Source organism: Xenia sp. Carnegie-2017, unplaced genomic scaffold, assembly GCF_021976095.1.
Source record: "Xenia sp. Carnegie-2017 unplaced genomic scaffold, XeniaSp_v1 HiC_scaffold_24, whole genome shotgun sequence".
NCBI lineage: Eukaryota > Metazoa > Cnidaria > Anthozoa > Malacalcyonacea > Xeniidae > Xenia > Xenia sp. Carnegie-2017.
The window spans coordinates 18515331-18530820 of record NW_025813487.1 but is presented as its reverse complement, the minus strand read 5'-3'; the positions used below and the strand labels follow the sequence as shown (position 1 = coordinate 18530820).

Here is a 15490-nt window from a genome sequence, read left to right as displayed (position 1 = left end):
GTTTTCCCAACACACAAGCTTCACAAAACTGATTTTCACCTGTTACATTGCCTATTCCATCGACCATATCATTCTCGACGAGTTTCATTACATTGTTTATTCCAAGATGTCCCAATCTGCAATGCCATAAATTCAAATCTGAATCAAAGCTTTGTTCTTTTGCAACATTCATATAATGCTCGACAATTTTCAAAATGTACAGTTTTCCTTGTAGTTCTCCCACTGCTAACAGTTTTGAATTTCGTCGAATGTTACAAACATCGTTTTCGAAAGTAACAATAGCTCCAAGTCTTATCATCGCTCGAACAGATAATAAATTTCTATTTATGTCAGGTAAATACAATACATCCTGCAACGAGATGTTTTGTTTCCGTCGCCAAGAATAGCTTTTACCTTATAAGTTCCTTTGCCATACGCTAAAATAGAGCGGTTATCTCCAAGGTTTACTACACGGTTGCTTAAATTCTACGTAATTGCATAAGCCTTCCAAATCGTAAGTCATGTGCTGCGTTGCACCGGAGTCGATAATCCAATCTGAATTCCTTGTAATGTTTGATGAATTTGAAATCAACGCATCACCATTATCGATCTCGCTATTTTCTTCGTTTTCTGCAAGCTGAGCAGACTTGTTTCCCTTATTGATTGAAGAGTTGCCACTGTTTGGAAACTGCTTCGTCTTCTTCTGCGGACAGTCTTTTGCTAGATGCCCTTTCTCGTCACAAATGAAACACTTGCCACGAAAGCCTTTCTTTCGATTAAAATGTTCTCATTCTGACCACCGCGTTGTTTCCCACCTCGAAACTTGTTACGTTGCACGGAAAATGCATCCTCTTTTCTGGTCTCGGAATCTTTGGCTCTGTCTTCATCATTTAGTATCATGTTTTTCACTTTCTCATAAGAAAGTTCATTCTCACCAACAGCATCCAATGCCGTTATTAATGGTTTATATTTATCTGGCAAACTAGCCAACAGGGTCATTGCCAGTTCCTTATCATCGATACTTGCGCCCATTTCTTTTAGTTGCTCGTGTAATGATTTTAAGTTGTTTATATGGTCCAACATATTCCCTCCAACATGAAATTTTGACGAATAATATTGCTGGCGAAGACGAACCTTTTGAAGTAACGATTCCCTGGCGAATTGACTTTTCAAAGCGTCCCATGCTTCCTTTGCCGTTATCGTTTCTCTCACGTGCACTTGCTGATCCGGCTCGATAGCCAAGCAAATATACGTCCATGCTTTTTTCGCGGAGGAATTGAATCTCCTTCGAACATCAGCACCGGCATCGTCGTTAGGAGCAATCGCACTACCTTCGACGAATTCAAACAAGTCCATGCTTTCCAAATATAACCGCATGTTGAAAGCCCATGACCGGTAGTTCGTGCCATTCAATTTTGCGAACTTAAGAGCGCTATCCGAAAAAGACATTGCTTAAGTTTTAAATTACTTATCTTTAGTAGGACAGTTTGCGTCCTGGGCCCATAACCTATTAGAATTATAATGTTTAAGTAACCATTTTAATATAACATAACCAAATACAACGTGCAATGCAATAGAACAGAATAAGAATACTAAAAGATATAGAATGTCAACAAGACAAAGAACCTAATATATATATATATAAGTGTTAGTGCCAAAGTCCATGATTAATTATCCAATCATGTATCATCATTATAGATATGAATTTCCGGTATCATATTATTCTAATAATACGTTTATATCCCAATAGAAGTAACAGTGAAACCTACTTGTAAGTTTTATAAGAAAGCATTTCAGATCTCATTATAAACGTTTGACATTTAGGCATCAATGCCCTCTTTGCTGCCTGCTGCGCTGACGTATGCATCTGTCGTCACCTAGCTTTTAACTTTGCCGATTGCATATCCTCATTAAATAGGTTATCAAGAGCCTTAGACGACTATGATTTGTTTATAGCTCTTCGAAGACCAACGATAGTTGTTTAGGCTTCATAATAAGTCAATATTGTTTATGTCTAGTCGGTCACGCGATTGACTTTTAAAGTGCACATACAGCTATTTTTAGTTTTTTATTCTCAAATAGATTTTGGATAAATAATACAAATGCCGTTTACAGAATTTGAATAACTTTTTTCGTTTTTGAGTTATCTTTCGGCAAAGATGCGAATAAAACCTAAATTTCAACGTTTTGTAAAAAATGTCGAGAGCTCTAATCCGTGGCATGGGACTTACTTGTGACGTCATTTAAGGAACACAGACTGACTACCAAAACAACTTACACTGTTTATGCATGTAAACAAACACAAAAATGCCAGATCGATGTGTAGTTTTTGGTTGTTCTAACGTAGCCAGTTCGGAGAAAGGCATTTCACTTCATCGCATACCATTTTTTAACGACGAAAGAAGCGAAGCTAAGCGTAGGAGAAAGCGATGGGTCAACTTTGTGAAAGCTACTCGCGATAAGTTGGTCCCTACAAAGAATTCCGCAGTTTGCTCGGAACACTTCACGAAAGATTCGCTTTCTCGGCAATTCGGCTCGCTTTCTGAATCAGAAAGTAATTTTGCACCTCGACTCATTCAAGACGAATTCGGAATCGTTGCTTACCCGAGCATTTATCCTCGAAAAGATGACAATGAACTTACAACAAGAGATCGCAGAATGGTGAGTACGTTAAAATTATACATATGCATATTTACATTTTACCTGGAATCTGTGTGAGAGTATATTTCATAAATATATGCCATTTTAGATGAAAAGAATGTGGATGTCTGATTATAAAAGAGAGGTTGAATCAGAAAATATTCTCAGTACAAGTAGCGAACCTCAAGAGCAAATAGAAGAAATAACTTGTGATGAGCCTGTATTATCAGAATGATCAGCTACTCTTTTCCTGAAATGTTCTGCAGGTAATCTATGAAACATGTGTGATGAAACACCTATGTATCATTACAGTTTTTATTCCCTTGTGCAATTTCTCTTTCAAGAAATTGAATGCAATTTTATATTTCATGAAGGCATATCCTTGTTGTAACTCACTTCGAAAGCAATTTGGACAGGGATAATGGAGTTCCCCAGGTTAAAAAACATTATCCAAAATTTATAAATGGTGAAGCTGTTGTAAGAAATGTAAAAGTTGCTCAGGATTTTGGTAAGGTTATTTAATATATTTCTCCTACTGCCTGATATCATGTGTTAAATGCCATAACAATCAAAGTCTTAATAAGAAATGATTACTATAAAATAAAATTTTGAATAATTTGCACATTGCTCCTCCAGGGTATGTTGAAGATATATATCAAGTGTTGTGCTCTGCACTCAGTGATGAGGAAACATTGAAAAAGCCAAAGGTGATCTTTGAATGACTCCATTGCCAATGTAGATTCTATGTTGGACAAGCAATCAAAAGTGAAGCTATCTCAAAAAGCAAGAAGAAAAAGCATGCCGGCTGTACATTTCCCCAACTAAGCCAGGTTTTACAAAAGACATCACTTGCTTTGAGTTAATTTGAATCTTTATTTTGGAACTGACTCACTTTATTGTTTGATATAGCTGAGTATCACCTGTCCAAGAAATAATCACTAATCAGAGAAATGAGAGAGCAGCACCTCGATGCATTGTGTGCAAGAATTGGATGAAAGGCCATAAAAATATAATGAACTGTCCAAAAAACCGAAAGTAACCAGTTTTTTAGGACCTGGTGGTATGAGCCCAGTTAGTTGGGATTCAGTGAAGTGTGAATTGACTGCATGGACAGAATAAAGAGAAAGGAATTGTAATTTTGTATGTTTTTGTATAACAAGTATAAGTGTGAATCGAAGATGCAATAAATCAAAATTGGCTTAAATCATTCACACACTTCACTGAATCCCCTACTAGCTGGGCTCATGCAAACAACACCTAAAATAATATCAAATGTTATGTTATTTACAAATTGTCCTCTTCATACCCTGCAAAGTGTTCATTTTTTTTTAAAATTAAAAGTTTTCTAATAACATGTTAAGCACAAGCTGGAAGTGGAATTCTTTTGTCTCGAAGATGCCATGTACCATTCTTGTAAATTGTCTATATGCAACAACTCGAAAAAACCTGAAAAGGCATAATACACAGTCCATTATAAACAGGTAGGAGTCCATAAAATACAAATTTTGCAAGTGTGCATTCATAGATAACCCAGACAGAAACATAGAACTATTAATTCTAACAAACCTTTGCTCCAAGAATCCTTTATGATATCTAACTCCATCTTGCCTTTGGTAAAGATTGGCAGCTAAATTTAATGCCCATCGATTGAGGCAAATGGCATCAAATCCTGGATGCTCTGTTATGCATTTTGGCTGCCTTCCTAATTCGGATACCACCATATGATCTTGCATTTCAATCATGCAATTGGCAATTTCGTGGCAGCATCTACATTCTTTTGGATTAACCAAGAGGAACACGGCAGTTACCACAATGGCACCTACGAAGTTATCTGTCAAAAGCTTCGGCAACAATAAATAAATAATTTCCAACTTTTCTTACCAAGAATCAAGAGGAACTTCATTTTGCATTCTGCGTTCGAGCTCTTCTGTTTGGCGTCTTTTTTCTTCTGTCTCTTATAGTTTTCTAACTCTAATAGAGACGAAACTTTATCCATAACCACTCTTCATCTGCAAGTGGTTCGTTTTCATACACTTCAGCTTGGCCATACTCAAAATCGCCATCGGTGTTTCGGGCGCATTTGAAGACGATTGATCTTCGTCTTCTAAATCGAATTCCCGACTGTTCAATTCAATATTTTCCGCTTTTGTTGCTGTACTCGACTCAGAATCAGATGTGGACATGTTTCGTACAATTTTTATATTAATTTCAAAGCAATATAAAAATTATTTCACACTGTGTTTGTATGCAGCGCATTCATACGTTCCTTAAATGACGTCACAAACCTCTCGTTTTAAGTCCCCTCAGGGGCGCGGAATTTCTCAAAAGCAAGCTTATTCAAACCGCAAAAAAAACTTTGTTTTTTCTTTTTTTACGAAATTTTTTTCGAAATCATATTTTCCACAGTCTAAACTTTTAAAATTTCAACGAATTTGGAAAGGCTGTATGTGCACTTTAAAATTTCAAAAATTATTATTAATATGTATCTTGAAGTTTGAGTGATTATTGTTACGTTGTTGTTCTTTTCCAACATCAAAGTCTTTTTTACAAATAAGATTTTTATTAAGCAAATTGTTTCACAATTCTGTGATTTAATCCAAAAATCTCATTGGATAGCAGTTTAGTGGAAAATTTCCACTAATCTGGACTTTTAGCCAGTGATAAGCGGGCTTTCTGCTGGCTTGTGACTGGTTAGGGCATTGATCCAGCAGTCCTAAAAAAATGCACCTAACACTAACGACTACTCTCATTATAAATTTTCTTTTTCATAACTAATTTAAGAAAGGAATATTTTCTGTTTTAAATTTCAGTGAAACCAAAGGTAGTAATTAATTGTTCAACTCCTCTGGTTGTGAATGAAAGTGATAATGTATCATGTGTATGTAGAGGTGAAGGAGGTATCCCTCCTGCTAATGTCACATGGTTTGATAAAGATAACAACATAATTGGTGATGTTGGAGTTGTAAATAAGACATTAGTAATCACTAATGTTGCAGTGAATGATGGTGGAACTTACACATGTAAAGCACAAAGTTATAATGATCCACGTTTTAGAGATCAGAAGTCTATTGAAATAGTAGTGCAATGTAAGTCTTCAACTTCTATATTTATACTTTTGTTGCTATAGATGTTTTAGTTTTTCAAATACGTTACTGTAGAAGCTGGTGTGTGTGAATATTATATTTTATTTTTAGACCGACCACGAAAAACCAATATTACCATCAGTCAAATGCCAGCCACAAAGGTCAAAATGTGAGAATATCCTGTGAGTCAGATGGGCATCCTGAACCAACCTACACCATTTACCACAATGGTTGACACCTCTGTTGTCAGCAATGAAAAAAACACACACAATTCATTCCGTCAACTTCATTGATGCTGGTTCATATCGTTGTGAAGCAAAGAATAAACTGGGAAATGATTTATCTGAGGTTAAAATCACTGTCAACCGAGATATAAATCCACTTCCACTAACAACGAAGGTAAAATTAGAACCTCAGTTTATCACTTGTTGGACTTTTATTTTGCATTATGTACGAACTTTCTTGGTAGCAAATGGTGAAAGACCGATGTTTATCTTATTGTAATTAGCATTAGACTTCTTGAATGCACTTGAATACCCTTATAACAATAAAATTTCAGTAAACAACGAAGATTGCTCTGATTACATAACTTTTTACTGGCTCGTGTGGTAAAACAAAGACTGGCAATGTCTGCATGCTGCATTAACCATAACATTTTTTATGAATATATATTCTTCAATGACTATCAGTAAAAATATGTTTAACTTATCTGTATTCCCCAGTATAATCATTAAAGTGTTTATAAACGTAAATTGCCTAGAGTTCATTAATTTAAATAGATTACTTGGCGTGAATTGCTTAAATAACTGGAATTATTAAGACAGCATTTCAGATCTCATTATAAACGTTTGTGTAGAATATTGAATTTAATTTTCTTCTTTACAGATCCACCACAACAAACCAATATCACAATCAGTCCAATGTCAGTAAAAAAAGGTGAAAATGTGACAATAACCTGTGAATCAGATGGTTATCCTGAACCAACCTACACTATTTATCATAATGGTGCAGTTATCAGTAATAAAAAGACATACATCATTAATTCTCTCAACTTCAGTAATGCTGGTTCATATCGTTGTGAAGCAACAAATAAGCTGGGAAATGATTTTTCTGATGTAAACAATCTTTTTATCATCAAAGGTAAAATTAAAATGCTACTTTCATCAAAGGTAAAATTATCAACTGCTAAGTGTCACGAATTTTTCGCGTTTGTTTACGTTTCAAACGTCACGTTTGTCAGACGAAACGTCGGGTTTCATCTTGTAAGCGTTACGTTTGTTCAAATCGCGGATTTCTAAGTTTGAATCAGCTCTTTCATATATTATATGGTCAATTATCAAACTTTGCAAATCGCTTAAGGTACACAGATGTAATTTTCAGTTGCTACAGCATTTTATCATTGTAAAATCGTATAAACATGTTAATCACATGACCAAAACCTGTTCAATTTGTTCCTCAAACGTTAAACTTTCCTAAGCATACATTACGTTTCTAATTTGAAACCCGACGTTTCGCCTGACAAACGTGACGTTTGAAACGTGAACAAACGCGAAAAATTCGGGCAGTTACCATTTGAACGCAAATGATAATAAAATCTTACTTCATCAATTTTGAGATAGATGAGTTTCACTCTTTCATTTGATTTGTTCTATTTGGTCGATTATTATCATTTTTCGATAGATATATCTTTCATTCAATATTCTGTCAGCATTTTCATCTCTTTGACATTATAATTTGAGTTGATTTCCAATAAATGTGTTAACATATGAATCTCCAACATCATTTTCCCTTTCAAAATATTCATCTACCGATTGCAACACGAAAGGTAATTTATTTACAATGCTTTAAAATCATATTTATGTTTAAAATACTATTAGCTCTTTCTGTTCAATTAGCTCTATCCACACAATGCAATTAACATCTCGACCTTTTCCTTAGACTTAATGGAAATGTTCAATTCAATCTATCCAATGCTCAATCAAAATGCTCCAATGTTATTATCATATGTATTTTAGTATTGTATACAGATAGACTCTTTTGATTTTTTCCATATTTTAAGTTCTATGCTTCTTCTCTAGACAACGTTCTTTGTGATGACGAAAAGAGATAAAACAGTACAAAACAGAGTGGTACATTATTTTAATAACTTTAACATCTGGAATTATCGTTGGAATTTTCATCTCGATTTTATTTTTTTTGCGTTATCGTCAACATTTGTTAAGTAAAAAACGTCAACAATTTCAATCTCCATCTGAAGTTAGGAAAAATTCTGTTGATACAACTTATCAAGAATTGGATTCATTAAAAATGAATAAAGAAGATAATTAGCAATCATTGAGACCAAAGGATGACACAGTTGAGAAAACTTATCAAGAACTGGACATATCGAAAAGGAATATAGAAGATAATAATTATGAATCTTTGCAAAAAAAATAATGAATCGGAGTACGAGATAGCCGATGAAAGAAGAAATTATGAGAACAGTAATTTGTTATTCTAAACATGTGTTTATAAACATTTTCCATGTTGTAAATACACAATGGCGCTTTTACGAACATTTACATTTTCTGATAAGATTTGAATTTTGCATCTTTTCCTCCCTTTGGAGCTGCCAATACTTTATGATTTCCAGAAGGAAGGCATTTTTGGATGAGAAAATACACTGGTCTTTCTGACTCATTCATTAGTTGTTTTTGATAACAGTGTATGGTAATACTGTTTTGAATAAGTATTTTCTATTTATCTTACTATACACCTGCCTTCCTGACTTGTTTCCTGTGTATACTAAATTGTTTAGAACAGGATCACGGAAAGGCCCTGAAAAAGCACGAAATCTTATTTCTGATGAACCTAAATAGCAAATTTCATAGTTTGTCTTTGATTAGGGAATGCCTTGAGACCCTTCTAGTTAAGAGAAGACCATAGTTGGATAGTTAAGAACACCTTTAGTGATCTACAATGGAGCGCCAATCGTAACAAAAATTATTTACAGTTTATATGGTCTCATTTTAATACAGGGCTAGTGGGTTGTTCGACAACACAAAGAGAGCCTCAAAATGCGGGGACCTTTAGAAAATTTACCGTCTTAATACTTGAAATATAAACAAATATACTGGAGAATCCCGACTGTTTAATATCGCAATGCTCCAGACATACAAAACCTCCATCATTCGAGGTAACAATAAAACTGTTAACGTTTGGATATTTCATTCGCAATTTGAATGCTAAAACAACAAGAGCAATAACTTTAACTTTATAATACATTTACGTTTAAAGGCCTAAAGATGTTTTCTTTGATATCGTCGTCAGCAGTTACTAAGTATTAGAGCACCCGCCGGTGAAGAACATACGCTGTATTTAGGGATATATTGTGAATGATATTTTATTTTATGAAAAATGTTTTGTTTTATCTTCTGTGTACTAGTTACAATGGGAATAGTTTTACAGACATTAACTGCAGTCAATAGTTATGAAAAAATAACCAAAAAGGTATTTATCACAAATTCACAACATCAAAAGTCAACAAAAAAGATTTTCAGTGGTCTTGAATTAAATGTGAATTAAATGTATCATGACGATGAAAAAAAATATTTGCACACCATGAGACCTGAAAACCTTTTGAAAAAAGAAAGTTACCTGTTGTTGATGAAAATAGGAGCAATTTTCTCACGTTGAAGATAAAGTGATAAACTGAATCATGTAACTTCTACCTTAAGAAAGATGAATTAAGCAATTCATTCATTCAAACGTATACTTTCATTTATATGAACATGTCACTGAATTTCGTATGGATTAATCAATATTTTTTACTTGTGGTGTATAATGATGGGAAAGGCGCTAATATTTCCGTATATAAAGAACGAAAAGTTGAAAGCAGTTCCATCAATTTCAGAAATATTTGGTATTTGTGACCAATATCAAAACTTCAATTCTGTGCGTCTATGTTTTCCACAAATGATTTAATTTTGATGTAGCAATATCCAATTAATAAATTTAGGTTCAATAATATCTCCACCTGGATGGTGAAAAATTTGTATTTTTACCAGGATCTTCTCACAATATAACTTGGAGATTTGATATTACCTCATCCATAATTGCACGTGTTTGGTCCTTTATCCCTCGTGGTGCTACTGCTGCATAACGACTTGTAACGATAACTGGTAAGGGTGAACCGCGATATGATTCTCCACCTTTAACATTTCAAGTTTTTGAACCTGAAACTCTGATGTTAAAGAATGTCGATCAAACAGTGGTGTTTACACATTTGCTATCGTAGCTAATACTGCTGACACACAAAGAAAGTAAATGTGTATATTGCCTGTAAGTGTTTTTTCTCTGATGAGTAGTCTGGCAAAATGCATCGTGTCTTTCAGCTTTAAAACAAAGCTTTTAGAACTATTGATTTAGTGTTCTGATTTGAAACAGTTCTTTTAAGAATTATTACGTTATTATTTTAACGATTCACCATGGTATTTCCTCTTTTTTAAACAATTTTAACTTCTGATATACCCGATTAAAAAGAGCAAAGTCGTCTGACGTCATCCATGTACAGTCCTTTGCTAAACAGAAGTTTGCAGTTCAACCATCTGAATTGAAGTCGCTTGGGTTGAAGTGGTAAAAGTTAAAGGACAACTTGGTTATTTGTCATTTGATTCACTGTTTTACGAAATCAAAAATTTCTCAGTGGTTCATGCCCCCTGTGACTCTTCAAGAACATTCTCAATCTAGCCACGTTTGGTATTTTCAGCTAAAAACTGCAGAGTAAGATCATTAGTAAGATAGATAGGGTAAGCAGGGGCAGGGATGAAGCTTTCCCAGGGCCCTGGCGATTCCAAAGTCCCCATCTGGAATTCTTTGTAGACAAAGTATAAGAAATTTTAATTGTGCATTAAAATTGTGAAAATTACTAAGAATATTTCAGCAAAAGCGATTTATACAGATGTTATTTTTCACAATGATTTTCTTACAAAATCCACTTGTGGATGCTCATCGTCTTCAAGAGCACTGTAATCAACTAGGAAATGGATATTGGCACAGCGTGTCGAAGTATGCTTTCACAATTTATACATTACATTCATGTAAAAGCACCATTAAGTTAATTAAATTACAAAATAAAGATTCTTTGGCTGGTATTCTTTTTTTAAAACAACTCGGGCAATTTGTGTGGCTTGTCATGAGACAGGTTTTGATAAAATATGATCGCTCTGTTACATATGACAGCGCTGTCACGGCGTTTACATGCTTTTCTCATTACTTATGTAAATATTTGCACAGTATGAGACCCGGAAATAATTTTGAAAAGAGGAAAATTAGCTGGTTTATTTAAGAAATACGTGAAGATTTTTCACCAGCTTACTTACTTCAGTATTCTTTAAGGTAAAGTGAATCACTTAAAATGTTATGAAATATCGATGGACAAGATTATTTGTAAATAATTTCATTGACATTTCACGGAATTTTCTGTGGAATTAAGAAGTTGTCTGGAATGTATCATAGTGGAAAGTTCTTTAGTACTTCCGCAAAGTACAAAACAAAAAAATCTTGTTTTACTGGCAACAACAGAGGATGTTTTTATCGAAAATTTAGGAAGTTTTACTGATGCTCTTGTTTCCTTCAATATTAATGGTTATAAGAAATCAAAAATATACATAAAATATGAAGTAATACATCATATATTTCTGTAGCAGTTCTGTGATTTTACTTAAGTTGCATCTTCACTTTACCTTAATAGACAGAATACAAGATGGCAAAGTTTGACTTCCTTTTATTTGTTTTGTTCTGGTGGATTTCAACATGTCAAGGTATTTATTATTTTTATTAGATCATTAAGGAAGTAAATGGCTATTTTTGTAAAATACAACTGTGGAATTTGCTTAGAATTTTAAGGTACATTGACTAAAATGCTCACTTAATTCTTCATTTTGTGTACAATGACCATAATCAGTTCTGCATTGAATGAAATAATTTAAAAGCAATACCTGGCAGTATTTTAGAAGACAAAAAGTGTTCATTTCTTGCGTAATTTTCATCCAACGTTAGTTCAGTGAGTAAACGTCTCTGTGTACATTGTTTCAGCTGATTTGGACCCTTCTAAAAATAGTTAAAATAAATAAATAAATTTTCATCCACAAAATGAAAAATGCCACACTTTTTATTAGGAGTATTGAAAATTAAATTAATCATTTACGTAATAAAAATAAGAAAATTTCGCGTAACAGACTTCATGAAAATTTATTCAGGAGCGACCGTATTCACCATGTTTTTCATGAGAACAAAACAATCTTATTAAGTTTGAGTCTGAATTTTAGCGTGGTTTATTTCTATGCAGGGGGTGCATATCCTCTGTATCATAGATCCTAGACTAATCGATGTCTTAGCAGTAATGTAATGAACACCAAATTTGAAATGTTCTGATATCGACATCAATTCATCCCCCTACATCGGTGTTGAATTTCTAAACATTCACAACGTCTTTTAACTCGTCAAACTTTCTACATTTTCCTTCATAAGACTTAATAAATAGAGCGCTTTTATCTTCATTTTCAATTTTTTTGCCTTAAAGAAATGAGTTATTTTCTCCACATATTGCGTCAAGGCCTTAATGTCATCACTATTCTACTATGCGTAACCTTCTACATTGTCTGTGTAATATATTGATTCACGCGTAGTTGAATACTGACTTAAATAATTTGCACCTGGTATAGAAATATAGTAACAATGATTACACTTTAACAACATTATCATTGCAATACTGCAATAGTTTATTTCAAGGTCATTATTTTTCTCTTTATAATTGTGGTGTCTTTGTGGAACACCTTAAAAAACCTGAATTCCTCTGCCTTTGTATGCTCATTTGAGGAGCCTAATGCTCATTAAGCTTTGGTAGTCGTTGTTATGATTAATAAGATGTTTCTTATGTTTCTAAATGGCTCAGACTGACTTAATTGCCATTGTCTCATGACACATCAGGGCCTCTCCTGGAAATTAAAACGGGCCTTTTATTGTACACATCTAATTGTATGATATCAATGTGACTGAAATTGAAAAAATTCTTTGATCCTTTTACTTGTAAAATAAATTACAATTAAAGAAAACAGTCAAAGAAGTTCAAAGCAAGCATAAAAAAGCAAAAAAAAAGGTCCAGGAATATGTAACTACTTTTAAGTTTTCAACTAACATCAAAGTCATCAGGAATGAAACGACTTCTCTTTTTTATAACACTAAACCATTTTAGTGGGCTGACAAAGGCTCTGATATTTGAAGTTGTTCAGAATATTATAAATTGTTATCAATGACGACATAATGCCCTCATTTTGAGACACTGAAAAATAAATTTATAACTTTGGCACGGGGGTATTTTCCGAGGGCCACCTACGGTTGAAATGGCGATTCCCTTAAGTTGGAGTTAGTCTGAGCCTGGTTCTATATGTTAATTTTGTTTGATATGTTTCTGTTATCTATCCTTTGCTACTGTTTTCATTTAATAATTGATATTTAATGGATTAAAATGAATTAAACGTTATTAGATTTTATACATTCGTCTTTTATTTCTTGTCATGTATAGGAATTATTCAATCACCTCCCTCTGGCACAAGTTTTACATTTCTACCTGGAGAAACACACAATATAACGTGGACATTTAATGATAGTGAAAATGATTTGGACAGTAGAAATTGGTATTTCACTGGTAGTAGTAATGGTTTACCACAAACACTTTTGGCCTTTGTCTTTGAGAACTCTATTGTACTAAAGTCCATTAGTGCACAAATTCTTCTAAATTGTGACGTCTACAAACCTTCAACGCTGCAATTAAGAAATATCGCTCATAGTTATGATGGAACATATGAGTTTCGATTAGCAAGAAAGGGCAGTACGTTATCTCCTTTTATATCTAAAGTCAGAGTTTTTGTTGCAAGTAAGTCATCCCTATTTTTATTAGCTATTTAACATTTTCATCAGTTTTAGAAATTTATGCTACTCATTTGAAAATTAACCAAATTACAGTATGTTTTATGTTGACCATTTTTGACCATTCTTTCTGTCTGAGGATGACTTTGAAATAAAGTCGAAAATTTACAGTTTACTTCTTGTCTTGTTTTGATTCATATTTTGTAATCTCAAGATGTCTTGTTTCTTCGGAATTTGTTTTATATTATACGTTTGCGTTTACAAGTTTTTTATTTACTTGAAGATTAGAAATATTTTTTAACATTTGTTTCCAGCCAATCATTTTTTGCGATGTTATGGACATTATCTAAAGATTTTCTAAATGACCTATGGAATCGTCAAAACCAGTTATGTTTGTATCATCAGCAAACAATCGATGTTTTGTTTTGATGGACATTTTTGATGTCTAAAGCGAGAGTTTTATTGCAACTTTGTCTATTTTTGTGTTTTGCATTTTACCATTTTTAGAAATTTATACTTCACATTTGACAATTAATAAAACTACAATATGATTTATATCAAAAATTTTATATGAACGAGAATTCTTTTGACAGTAAACATCTTTTTGATAGCCTATAACGATGTAATCAACGTGATGAGAGTTGTTCCTTTCTGTTACTCGATTACTCCAATTTTCCCGATTATACTGCAATTTGTCTTCCTATTTTTAGTGAAACCAACTATTATCATGACTAATTTAAGTGAAGAATATTTTTTGCTTTTAACTTCAGTGAAACCAAATGTGGTAATTTATTGTTCAAATCCTTTGGTTGTGAATGAAGGTGATAATGTATCATGTGTATGTAGAGGTGAAGGAGGTAACCCTCCTGCTAATGTCACATGGTTTGATAAAGATAACAACATAATTGGTGATGTTGGAGTTGTAAATAAGACATTAGTAATCACTAATGCTACAGTGAATGATGGTGCAAATTACAGATGTAAAGCACAGAGTTATAATGATCCACGTTTTAGAGATGAAAAATCTATTGAAGTAACAGTGAAAGCTACTTGTAAGTTTGTAAGACAACATTTCAGACCTCATTATAAACGTTTGTGTAGAATATTGAATTTAATTTTATACTTTAAAGATCCACCACAACAAACCAATATTACCATCAGTCCAATGTCAGTAAAAAAGGTCAAAAAGTGATAATAACCTGTGAATCAGTTGGTTATCCTGAACCAATCTACACTATTTATCATAATGGTTCAGTTATCATGCAGTAATAATAAGACATACATCATTCAATCTGTCAACTTCAATCACCAAGGTTCATATCGTTGTGAAGCAAAGAATAAACTGGGAAATGATTTATCTGATGTTAAAAATCTTACTGTCATGAAAGGTAAAATTAAAAGCTGAAAAACCAGAATTTTCAGAGCACTAACCATGTTAACTCATGATTTTATTTTCAAAGATCATAAGCATTAAAATTCATCATTTAATTTTTTAGTAAAAATGGTAAAGACAAATTTAGTATTTTCGACTGTTACATTGATCACATTTCTTGGTCTTGCCAAAGGTATTTAACTTCAAATATCCATTTCTTTTTTTTACTTAAATGATTTTTGATGTATTTTTATTTGTTGTTGTAGTAATATTTAATTTGTTTACTTTTTATTCGCAATTTTTGAATAGAACCTGAATTAAAAACATCAATTACTTTTGTTATGTTAGTAGAAGATGTATTTTTTCTTGAACTATCTTTTTATCAGTCATAGATTTTAGCTAAATTTCAATTTCAGGAACAATAACATCTCCACCTGATGGTCAAAGATTTGTATTTTACCTGGATCTTCTCACAATATAACTTGGACATTAAATGATACTGAAAACA

The 15490-nt window shown here is 33.0% G+C and overlaps 4 protein-coding genes across 6 annotated transcripts in view; 3 read left to right on the top strand and 1 right to left on the bottom strand.

Annotated features, from left to right (window-relative positions):
- LOC124451719 overlaps positions 1-15490 on the bottom strand; it is a 98916-nt gene that overhangs the window by 60456 nt on the left and 22970 nt on the right. The gene's annotated exons all lie outside the window — the stretch shown is intronic.
- The window catches only part of LOC124451682 (carcinoembryonic antigen-related cell adhesion molecule 5-like), a 60611-nt gene that overhangs the window by 40353 nt on the left and 4768 nt on the right, over positions 1-15490 (top strand). Inside the window, exons 12-14 of one of the 2 annotated variants that reach the window (XM_047002287.1) lie at positions 6588-6638; positions 6760-6842; positions 7781-7805. In XM_047002287.1, the coding sequence (XP_046858243.1) occupies positions 6588-6638; positions 6760-6821 (113 nt within the window). In that variant the 3' untranslated portion in view covers positions 6822-6842; positions 7781-7805. Of the gene's footprint in view, positions 1-6587; positions 6733-6759; positions 6843-7780; positions 7806-14888; positions 14999-15490 lie in introns of those variants that run through there. The other variant, XM_047002283.1, reaches the window with a different exon arrangement.
- LOC124451703 (carcinoembryonic antigen-related cell adhesion molecule 6-like) overlaps positions 1-15490 on the top strand; it is a 93311-nt gene that overhangs the window by 75161 nt on the left and 2660 nt on the right. The gene's annotated exons all lie outside the window — the stretch shown is intronic.
- Positions 1768-3350, top strand: LOC124451717 (THAP domain-containing protein 5-like). 2 transcript variants are annotated; one of them, XM_047002341.1, is made up of 3 exons: positions 1768-2885; positions 2994-3127; positions 3256-3350. In XM_047002341.1, the coding sequence occupies exons 1-3, from the start codon at positions 2851-2853 to the stop codon at positions 3339-3341; spliced, it is 255 nt and encodes an 84-aa protein (XP_046858297.1). In that variant the 5' UTR covers positions 1768-2850; the 3' UTR covers positions 3342-3350. The 2 variants fall into 2 exon arrangements, with proteins under 2 accessions (XP_046858297.1, XP_046858296.1); XM_047002340.1 differs by having other exon boundaries at positions 1768-2640; positions 2729-2885; positions 2994-3303.

What these genes read in the sequence shown, in the direction of transcription:
- LOC124451717 (XM_047002340.1), top strand. Translation starts at nt 2,287, where the DNA reads ATGCCAGATCGATGTGTAGTTTTTGGTTGTTCTAACGTAGCCAGTTCG. An exon ending in CAACAAGAGATCGCAGAATG is followed by an intron (nt 2,641 to 2,728) that starts GTGAGTACGTTA and finishes ATGCCATTTTAG; the next exon opens with ATGAAAAGAATGTGGATGTC.